At 36.0% G+C, this 11,029-nt stretch overlaps 1 protein-coding gene across 1 annotated transcript; it reads left to right on the forward strand.

Moving 5' to 3' along the window:
* The first annotated feature begins 2,518 nt into the window (after positions 1–2,518).
* On the forward strand, positions 2,519–10,786 carry LOC104099729 (protein NEDD1). Its single transcript, XM_009606810.4, has 10 exons — positions 2,519–2,856; positions 2,934–3,037; positions 4,467–4,727; positions 4,854–4,958; positions 6,185–6,250; positions 6,381–6,602; positions 7,976–8,530; positions 9,268–9,870; positions 10,077–10,253; positions 10,330–10,786. Exons 1-10 carry the CDS (start codon positions 2,709–2,711, stop codon positions 10,438–10,440), a joined length of 2,352 nt encoding a protein of 783 aa, XP_009605105.1. The 5' UTR covers positions 2,519–2,708; the 3' UTR covers positions 10,441–10,786.
* Positions 10,787–11,029: the final 243 nt, after the last annotated feature.

Genomic DNA, 11,029 nt, shown 5'->3' on the forward strand with positions numbered 1-11,029 from the left:
CTTGTCCTTGGTAGCTTTAGTTTTGATAATTTATTTATGTATATTTCGAACAGATAATGTATTTATTTTATAGCAGCTTTGTAAAATCTAAGTCTTAGAAGCTCATGATTCGTACTACCAATCCTTGGGATTTGTATAGTACAAGGGTGTTATGAACCATGATGAGTCAATGTACTTCGAAGTATGTATACCCATAATTTAATTTCACTTCCAAAAAAGATATTTTTTTAAATTTGTCCAAAAAAACATTTTTGGTACACTTGTGCTTGCACAAAGACTAACAATTGTAAATGTTAGACTGTTTTTGCCGAACATATTTTTTTACTAACGACAATTATATGTTGTATTTTTAAGATAATATCAATATCGAAGACACGAGTTTTGGTCATAATGAAGTAGTCAAAGTGTCAAAAGGGAACATACACCAAAATATCGTCTATAGAAAAGTCTCAAGTAAGATACGATCACATTGCATATTTTTAAATTATAAGTCCAATCATTTTAGATTCAAGTATTATGCTATGTAATAACATAATTTTAGAATTTAAATGATTGTGATATTTTTTCACATCAATTGCTTAACAATAATATTTTCCTTCTTGTGATATATTTATAATTTTATCATTAACTGAATTTGTTATTCCTTCATATAAACACTTGACTGAACATTCACATGCCATTAGTAAGGTGCAATGCACATTCTTAGAAATTAGTATAATCATACAATTATAAAATTTTAATATAAAATGTTGATGAATGTTTTTACTCTTTATCATTATACTAGTCGCAGTAAGCCCGTGCTAAGCACGAGCCCAATAATTTGAAGCAAATATTTAAACTCTAAGAGCTTGTTTGGAAGTATATATGTAATTGAATTTGAGTGTAATTTAATATAATTACACAATTTAATATATTTGTCTGTACATTTAATTACTTAGTCCACATAAATTTATGCATAATTAAAATGAGGTAACTATACTTTGCAATTATCAAAGGCGATAAAGAATTAATGGTAATAATATAGTATAATTACCATATGATATTTCAAAACTTATTTTTTTCTTTTTAATATATTTAAAAAAAAACTATTTTCTTCCTCAGATTTGTCTCTGAGAGCGTACTTCTTGCTCCTAATTCTAGCCCCAGTGCTCATTTTACCCTTTTTTCTACCTACTGCATACTTTCTCTTACTGTGAATCTTTTTAACCCTTTTTATTGTTTTATCTATAGAGTCTTCTTGCTGCTAGTGCAAGTGCTTGTACTACTTCTTCCCCCTTCTCCCTTCTTATTGCATACTTTTCTGCTTTCATTTTTCTTACTGCATGCGTATATTGTAGTAATTTGTGATTTATTGTATATTTTTCTTCTTTATTCCTACTTATGAAATCATTATTAATAAATATTGTGCTTTATTATAAATTTAAAATGCTCGTTTTATATGTCTTCTAGATAGACTAATAAATAATATTCATTTGTCTGATTGCTTGATCATGTAAGATTTCAATAATAAACTAAAAAATACAATGTTGACAGACAATATATTATGCAATGTAAGAGATAACTCAATAGAATTGATGCAAATAAATTTAATAGGGATTCTTTTAATGAGAAAGACTTTTTTAAACAAAAATAAATTATCAGCAAAAATAACTACAATTTCACAAGTTACATTAGCTTTAATTAAACTATAAATCTTTTTGTGTAAATTATTGTGAAAGAAAATAATATTTTAGTTGCCAAGAAAGAACCAACAAAGAAGTACACTTTTGAGATAATTAAAGTAAAAAATTCACATTTAGATATTAAAATTTATGAAGTATTATTTTTTTTAGTAAATAATACTAAATATTACATATTAGTTACTCTGATCAATCAACACTAAAACAATATAAATCAAACGAAGAAATGAGAAAGATAAATGGGACCTCTAGGTGTATAACTTAACTATTAGGAAGAAAGTTGGTTGGGGTGGGATGTTGGGGCCCACGTAGGGATTGGAGTGTAGAAGTGTGGCGATGTTTGATGAAATAAGCCCAAGGGCAATTTAGTCAAATCACTCAAAAGATTATGTTGAAACTATGATAAAGTAAAGCAATCATATTGCTACATTTTAACTGAAATTATCAAAACGCGCTTTATGTGCCAAGCATGTTGACCATTGCTTATCCTCTCTTATATATAAGTACTAGTAGTAGATTCATCCTTTTCAAATTCAAATAGTTAAGGAAACAGGATCTCGTTCCATTCAAAAACTAAAAAGGTCCACTTGGGTATAATCCAACAAATACAATATAACATTTTCACCTAACAAATTAAAAATAACGTAGTTAAAAATATCTAAATAAAATCAATTTAAATTATTCACCTTTACAAGTTAAGAGGTATTATTTTGAACTCAAGTATTCACAATAAAGTTTTTTGTGCACTTTAGCTTTAACTTTATAATCCAAACAATTATTTTTAAAGTGTTTATGCAGTTAAAAATTTATCTATTTTTATGCATTAGAGAGAGGGCGCCTACTTTTTGGGCCAGAACTTTTTTGAATTTCCTCTCTGTCGCTCTCTCTCTCTCTCTCTCTCTCTGGTAGGGTTCCAAATCAAACACCTAAAATAGAAATACAAAATGCAGAATTATACCACCAACTACTTCACTCTCACTTTCCCATTCATCTTCTAAAAATTCAAATCTAAAATTTTACGTACTAAAGATGGATTCGATAAAGAGCTTGTTGGCGGCAAGTGGGGGTGACACAGTGAAGCTATTTGACCTGTCATTGGAACCGCGTGATCCCTGCATTCTTAGCTACACTCCTTCTCCTGGCTTCCTTGTCAACTCCCTCAAGTGGAACTTTACTAGTCAGTTGATTCAATTTATTTAATTTCAAATATTTAACAGTTTTTGGTTTTTAATCTGGATGTTTTGATTGTTGTAGATTTAGTGGTGGCCAGCGCTGGAGACGACAAGAAGATATCTTTGTGGAGGAAAAATGGACAGAGTTTGGGGACTCTACCCACTGATGCTGGTGACAATATCGAGGTTCTTTTATTTTATTTACCTTTTTGACCTTTTGTTGCAAACTTGAAATTTAAGATTATTTAGTTTTACTAGCAACTGCAAAATATGCAAGTTTAAACCTTTTTTTTCTTCTTTTAAACATGATCAAGTTTAGTATTCGACTGCCAATTATTTCCATGGGTTTTGGCACAGCATTCTTTGTGAAATGGTGAATTTTGAGTGTAGAGATCTGCTGCATCGCCAGCAGTTTGGACCGACTTTTTTTTGTTTTTGTTTTTCCCTCTATTTGCTGCTGAAATTTGCAGGAGGATTGGTGCATTCATACGGTGAATTTTATTTTTGAATGCACAGGCACATATTAGGGATATTAAAATCAGGTTCCAAAACTTAATAGCATAAACTGACCAGGCTGCTTTTGCTATATACATTTTATGCAACATGGATCATTCTGTGCTGTACAGAAAAGTAGACTAAAGTTTTTAATAGAAAAAGATTTCAGTTGTTTTGCTGTAGTAGCTTCAATTGTTGATTTTTTTTCCAACGAAGTAACATCTAATATGATTATGATAAATTGTCCCACGGGCAGGGCTTTGGTCTAGTGGAAAGAGAGCAGTATGCAATGCATGGCTTAGGCAAACTTCACGTGTTACATGGTATTTACGTGGAGAAGGTTTGGCCCATTATCTACCAAGTTTTGAACCATTCACCACGGGTCCTTGGTGGTTTCTCGGTTATAAAAGATACTGATTATGACAAATTATGCATGTATCATCTAATACACTGATGGTGTCACTTTGATTAGTGGATGTTGCACTCAAACATTCTCCAATAATTAGTTTTCTTTAGGGTTTTCTCCATTTCAGGTGTTGAATGGTAAGTTTTTTAAATACTGTTAAAAGTGTTAACACGCCAACTGCAAGGCCGCAGGTTCAAGTTCACTAAAGAAAGACATCTAGATGAGATCGTTCGAACCACAATAATTTTGTTAAGTGGAAGTCAGAATGATGTCATTTTTGCTAAATCAAAACAGTGTTTTTGTTGTTGGCTTATCAAGAAATCCATAGTTTACTACTTTATTTACTGATAAAAAAAGAGTCTGTACTTTACATCTTTGTATATTGAATCTTCTGTCATAGAATTTGTGTTCGCCTCTGGGTTTGAATGGGACAAAGATAGGGTTTAGTAGGATAAAGAAATGGATCCCTGAAGGTTCGATTATCCTATATAGGTTTATGAAAATACGGATGCTGGATTAATGTGTGCTATATTGCTATTCGTGGCAAAAAGGTGAAGACAAGATGATTGGTTAGAATAAAGTTAGCTTCCTATCCCATCTGCTACAACCTAACATGGGTCTATAGTATAAGCCGTCAACATTTTTTCGGAGTCCACCTTGTTTAGTGGGCTATCAATCAATTATCCACAAGTAGTTACTTTATATCACTTGCAGGAGTCTATTTCAACAATTAACTTTAGCAGCAAAGCATCCAGATACATTTGTTCTGGAGGCAGTGGTCAAGTTGTACGAATATGGGATTTGCAGCGGAGGCGTTGCATCAAATGGTTGAAAGGTCATACTGATACTATTAGCGGTGTAATGTACAATTGCAAAGATGAGCACTTAGCTTCTATCAGTCTTAATGGGAATCTCATACTTCACAACCTGGCTTCTGGTGCGAAGGCTGCTGAACTCAAGGATCCAAATGAGCAGGTTAATTCATTCTTTCTAAGTCCTACTTTGCTGAAAGCTGCTTATAGCTGCAATTTGCTTTTGGTGCTTGCTATGATGCTTTGTTTTCTGATGCCATCTATCTTTGTCTGATTATCACAAGACCAGGTTTTGAGAGTCCTTGATTATTCCAAGATTAGCAGGCACTTATTGGTGACAGCTGGTGATGATGGATCGATCCACCTGTGGGATACTACTGGTCGCAGTCCCAAGGTTTGTTATATGTCATTTTGGTGTTTTGAGACGATAAAATTTGATCTCGTTACATCTCCTGCTAGTGCCTAGATCCGTCTTGGTTAAATGGGTTATCGGTTGAGAATTACTAGGGAATTCTTTTCTTTCTCCTCGACATCTGCATGTGCAAGTCAAATCTCATCTGGCTAATTTGGTATAGGCACTAGGCTATAGAACATTTCTGGTAGAGTGTTTTCTGAAACAAGCATCCACTATCCATTTGCAACTTACAACTGTTACATCTCAAAGGGCTTGACAGTTTTAAGAAACTCATCACTGCTCTTTGGGGGTCTCACAGTGTTTTACTCACGAAAAGAGAAATTCTTACTGCTATAGGTGCTGTGACTGTTTGAAGCACTATTCTTTGTAGCTTGCGGACTTCAAAGAAGGAATGTGAGCTTGCACGTGACACTGAATAACGGTTATGAATTTTCTGAAGTTTTCAGATAGATAATTATTTTGGAACCTCCAAGCCCGCCTCAATACTTATATTGCCTCCCCACCTGCCGAAGTTGAGAACATGTCATGGTTCTTCCTCTGATCCTTCTCCACTGCTCTTCCTTTTCCTACTCTTCCCTCCCTTTATTTATTTGAAAGATGAGACGTGGATGTCCTTTTTTTTTTGATAAGGTAAAAGTTTTATTAATAAAGGTACCAAGAAGGTACTCAAAAATATAACCAAACAAGACAGCCCCTACAACAATCTCTAGTTACATATTTCCAAGTGAGTCCAGAAATTCCAGATACTGATCAATACTCTCTAGTGTACTCCTTTTACACCAAAAAAAACAGATTTTGCAAACAAAGGTTCCTGACTCTAGAGATGTGGTTCTTTTTATTCTCGAAACAAGCACTGTTTCTCTCTGTCCAAATAGTCCAGAAGACGCATAAAGGGATAGTTCTCCAGATCTGCTTTTGTATCCTTCCAATCCTCTGCCCGTTCCAGTTCTCCAACAAATTGTTAACATCTGATGGCATAACCCAAGCCACACCATCATCAGACATGCTTTGATAGCCATAATGGTTGAATTTTCCAAGTTCCTGAAACTTTCTTGCTTTGCATTTTGTGTTAAATCTTTTATTATCCTTTAATTTAGTGGTTGACTTCTTTGGGGTTGTTGTCTCTCTCTTATACAGTTATATCTGTCTTGCCAGCTGTAAAATTTGTTTCGTTGGATAACTGGTAGTTAGTTTTACCTCTATAGGTTTCTTGGCTAAAGCAGCATTCTGCACCAACTTCTGGCGTTAGTTTCTCACCATCAAATGACAAGGTTTTCTCTATTATACTCATTAACTAGTACACCTATTGCATACCTGTTCTAGTGAAGAATTGTAAATCCTTCCTCAGGCCAAATGATTGTAAGCATTTTCTTAGGTATGGTTTTACTCTTATGATTGCAGATTGTTGCTAGTGTTGGTATGGATAAGAAGTTGTACACTTTTGACTCAGGGTCAAGAAGGCCATCATTTTGCATTCCTTATGAGGCACCTTTTTCTTCACTGGCATTTACTGATGATGGCTTCACTCTAACAGCTGGAACAAGTAGTGGCCGTGTGGTATTCTACGACGTTCGTGGAAAACCACAACCTTTGACTGTTTTACGTGCTTATGGAACTTCTGAGGTCTTTTATTCTTCTCTTCTTAATAAAGTATTTGTGTTGAGGATCAATTTCTCCTTACTGTGTACTTGACTCGTCATTTCATTACCTTGGTTGGCAAAACATGAGAAAAGAAAAGAAAATTAAAGAAAAGATTTAGTTCCCTATTACTAAAGGGTGGAGATACCAGTATTGTCAAAGGCTCATTTAAGGCGCGCTTAAGCCCTGAAGCTCAGAAAAGCTCAGGGAGGGCGCTTCGCCTTGCTTAAGCTGCGCTTCAATGTAGACAAAGCACTAAGGCGTACGCCTTATTGCCCATAAGCTCTATCTTGAATCGAGCGGTGCTAAACGACAAATATTATCAGCAAACAAGTTTATTAGTTGTTGACAAAGACATTAGGAATGGGTCTGTTTCTTTTTTCTTGAATTACATATGTATTTTATTTTTTTCCTTAGTTGCGCCTTTTTTAACCAAAGCCCGCACTTTAGTTGCGCTTTGCGCTTAAAGCCCCAATCTACCTGGAGCCCTTTTTAGAGCTTTTCGCTTTTGACAACACTGGGAGATACGTAACCATATAACAAATTCCATTTGGTGTGTGTATGCATATAGACTTTAGCCCACTTGTTGTCTTCAAATTATACCTTCCAGTGATGATTGAATTGGATATACATGCAATGGTAAATGGGGCAAGAGGAGATGAGGCGGACAGGTAGGTGATCCATGTGCCATTCTGCGGCTTCTGCCAATATATGGCATGTATTAAGAGGTTAAAGATAGCCAGCATTTGCTTTGGGGAATGGGTGGTCCACAAGCTGTTGACCACCTACCCTGATACACTCAGAATGCAGCAATAGGGTACAAAAGCAGCACCTCACTCAGTCAGGCATGACAACCAAATTTCTGCTCAGTCAAACGTGGAAAATAATTTAAGGCACTTATGAATTTCCTGAAATCGGAAAACATTGTTAGGATATCCTTATTCCTTGTTTCTTCCTTGGCTAGATGTTTCTTTGTGTCATTTGTGTATCAAGGTAGACCGATGTGTATAATCTGATTGATGAGCTGGAAGATGGTATGCAATGTTGGTTTTTGGGGTTTGGGTGGGGGAGCTGGTCTGAGAAGCTCTTCTTCTTTCTCTCGCACACACACACACACACTCTCTCTCTCTCGCTCAGCAGAACAACACAGCGTGGTGTTTCTTTATCTATTTGTATATCAGCATAAACAGACCAATGGCATCCACTCTGATATTCTGCAATTATCATGTTCTGGTTGTCTTATATTTATATATATTGTTTATCAGCTTGTAAAATCCAGTTCTGTTCCTATTCTTGACACTAGCCTTCTTACTCTTATTTATTTCCTCTTACTAGTAAAGTCTGATATGAATTAACAGGCTGTGACAAGTCTATGCTGGCAAAGAGCAAAACCTGTAATGGTCAATGAAAACAATTGCACAACAGAAATAGCTCTTCTGGGCAGTGCTGTGGAGGATTCGATTTTAATGCCTGACCCACTTCCTGCTACGACATCATCAAGCCTATCAACTTCCATGACAACATCAGGTTCCAGAACCACTGTTCGTTCAGGTTCTGTGGACTCATTTTCTTTTCCAGCAGGCAATACGGGATCTACATCTGGGACACTAGGTTTATCTCCATCCGAGGAAACACCCATACGAAGTAGTTTGTGGAAAGGTGGATCTTTGACACGATTACACGCTCCTCGTAACTTCAAGGATGATATGGAAGTCTTTTCTCCTCTTAATGAAGTTCAGCCAATTACACCTTCACTTGATAAGTTTTGGGATGATCAGGAAGGTTTTAAAAAGGATCTTGATAAGAGATCATCTTTGCTATTTCCTTCTTCTCGAAGGTTTCCACTTCCAGTTGAGGGTGGCAATGACAACCGCCTCATATTTGATTGGAAATCAAGTTCCTTGCCCAAACAGGTTTGCGTCTTGTCTGGTTGATGTACCTTGATTTATTTGCTTTTAGAGAGCAAATTATTTCATTGTTTGCTGGACACATAGTGAAGTTGTGAGTTTCTCTTCTACATGCAGAAACTTGTTTTGTTAAAATTTTCTAAGTTGATTTGCTGCAAATGGTGCTTTCGATATCCAGTGTTGTCAAAGGTGAAAAGCTCTAAGAAGCACTCCAAGTTTATTGATTGGGGCACTTTAAGCGCAAAGTGCAATTCAGGTGTGAGCTTTAGTAAAAAAGGCTCAATGACAAAAAAATAAAAAATATATGTAATTTAAGAAAAAGTAAAAATTTCATTCATATTATTTTCCTTAACAACTATTACACTTATTTGCCGATTATATTTGTTTAGTACAACTCGACTCAAGATAGAGCTCATGGGCAATGAGTGCGCATGCGTCAGTGCTTTGCACTACACTGAAGTGCAACTTAAGCAAGGTGAAGCGCTCTCCACGAGGTTTTCTGAGCATCAGGCTTACGTGCACCTTAAATGAGCCTTTGACAACACTGGCGATATGTAGTTGAAGTAAATAATTTCTTAACTCGCAACTTCTAACCAGATTCTTGGGTGCTAAATAATTTTGTGAAGTCGGTCCAAAAAGTGGCGTCAGCATTCTGATACTGAAGTCAATGACTGGATTAACATCAAATGCATGATTAATTTTCCTTTCTTGACAAGTATTTCATATCTTTGACATTCCTGCAGGAGGATACTTCTTCGGCACAGTTGTCTTCTACTCCTACATCTTTCCGTAGTGATGATTCTTCCTCCATAACTCCTCCAGAAGCTTGGGGTGGTGAGAGATTATCTGATAGATTATCTCACCTTCGGCAGTCAGGAAACATGCCTTCTCGTTTTGCAACATCGACATCTGGTCCTCTTGCACCAGGAACAATGTTCTCTGGATTACAGGATACTTTTCCAGCAACTCAGAGTATCAGCTCTTCGAGCAATTCTAGTCTGAGTTTGGCAAATTTGCGCATTAAAGAAAATTCAGATGAAGAAATTTCTCTAGGATCGTCAGAACATATCCCCTCTATTTCCACATCTTTTTCAGTTGGAATAAAAGGCATTACAGGGCAGGGTACTCTTGATTCTCTTGGTTCAACTATGACCCTTCCACGAAGATTTTCCAGTTATGCTGAGAGAATAAGCACCAAGCCGTCCTTCAGTGATGGAACCCTTTCTGTTGGTTCTCCAAAAACTAAGAAAACTGGAGCTGAAACAAGGGAGGAGCTTCTGAATAGCTTGTTGTCTAGGTCTGATACGTCATCTACTACAGCAGCTGGTGCTTTCCAAGCAATGAATGTATGAAACAGGAAAACCTGGCTGTTCCTCTTTATCTTAGGCGTCATCTGTTATGATTCATCACAGATTGTTTTCACCTTTGTGTTTTTCGAAGAGAATCTCGGAAGCATGAGCTGGTGAAAAGAGTCTTCATGTTGAATCCTTCCAAATGCCATAGGCTTATCTTTTCAATAGAAAGTTTTCATTTGACCTATGAATTTTTACAGGGTGAAGTCAGACAATCACAAACATCCACACTGCCTGAATTGCAGCAGGGAAGTTCCTTCCAACTCCAGCTGTTTGAACGTAAGCAGGAAGAAACTTTGTCTTTCATTCAAAGAACCGTTCATGAGCAAATGAGGAATCTTCATTTAGAATTGATAAGTCAAAATCATATGCTGCAGGTACATTTCTTAAGTTTGTACTATCTAGTTCTTTGGTTGTATATTATCTGTAACTTAGATTTGGAAACATATACAGATGGAAATGTCTAGTCGTTATAACTTGATCTTGGACAACCAAAAGGTTCTCTTCGATCGCCAGACTTTGATATTGGAAAACCTAGCAGAGCTGATGAAGAGGTTCAATTAGTTTGAAGAGAAACACGGAAGCTTGGTCAGTTATTATGACTAGAGTAGCCAGAGGTCCTGCTCTAAAATAAGTAGGTCATTATGTATTCCTTTAGTTTTAGCCATGTACTGCAATGTTGTTTTGAGAGACTTGTATTGACAGGCGTGTAGTAACTAGAGAGTGGAAAGAAGTGTTATTGTGTGTGTATCTAAACGTGGTAGAATTTTGGGGTTTATTTTGTCCTAATATAGTAAAAGAGAGAGAGCGAAGGCTGATCAATATTTGAGAATTAGAGCGTTGTATGGTTATGCACAGAAGTTGGATAGGCCAATTTAATTTAATGTACATATCATCTGATTCACTTTGATTAGCATACTTCCTTCTAAGTTGAGCATTGTCATCTTTGTACCCAGGTTATGCAGCTTTCTTTAGTTCATTACTGAGATGTTCACGAGCTACTTCTCAGTTTTAGATAATCCCCAAGTCTTAAAATGTCTAGTTTCATAAGCAATTAATTATAGTATGATAAGCAGGTAGTAGTAATTAATGCAAGTAAAATGAGCACGTATTACAAGAGAAAATGGACGCAAAACATTTTAAAGATGGAGAG

Source organism: Nicotiana tomentosiformis, chromosome 5 (genome assembly GCF_000390325.3).
Source record: "Nicotiana tomentosiformis chromosome 5, ASM39032v3, whole genome shotgun sequence".
Lineage (NCBI taxonomy): Eukaryota > Viridiplantae > Streptophyta > Magnoliopsida > Solanales > Solanaceae > Nicotiana > Nicotiana tomentosiformis.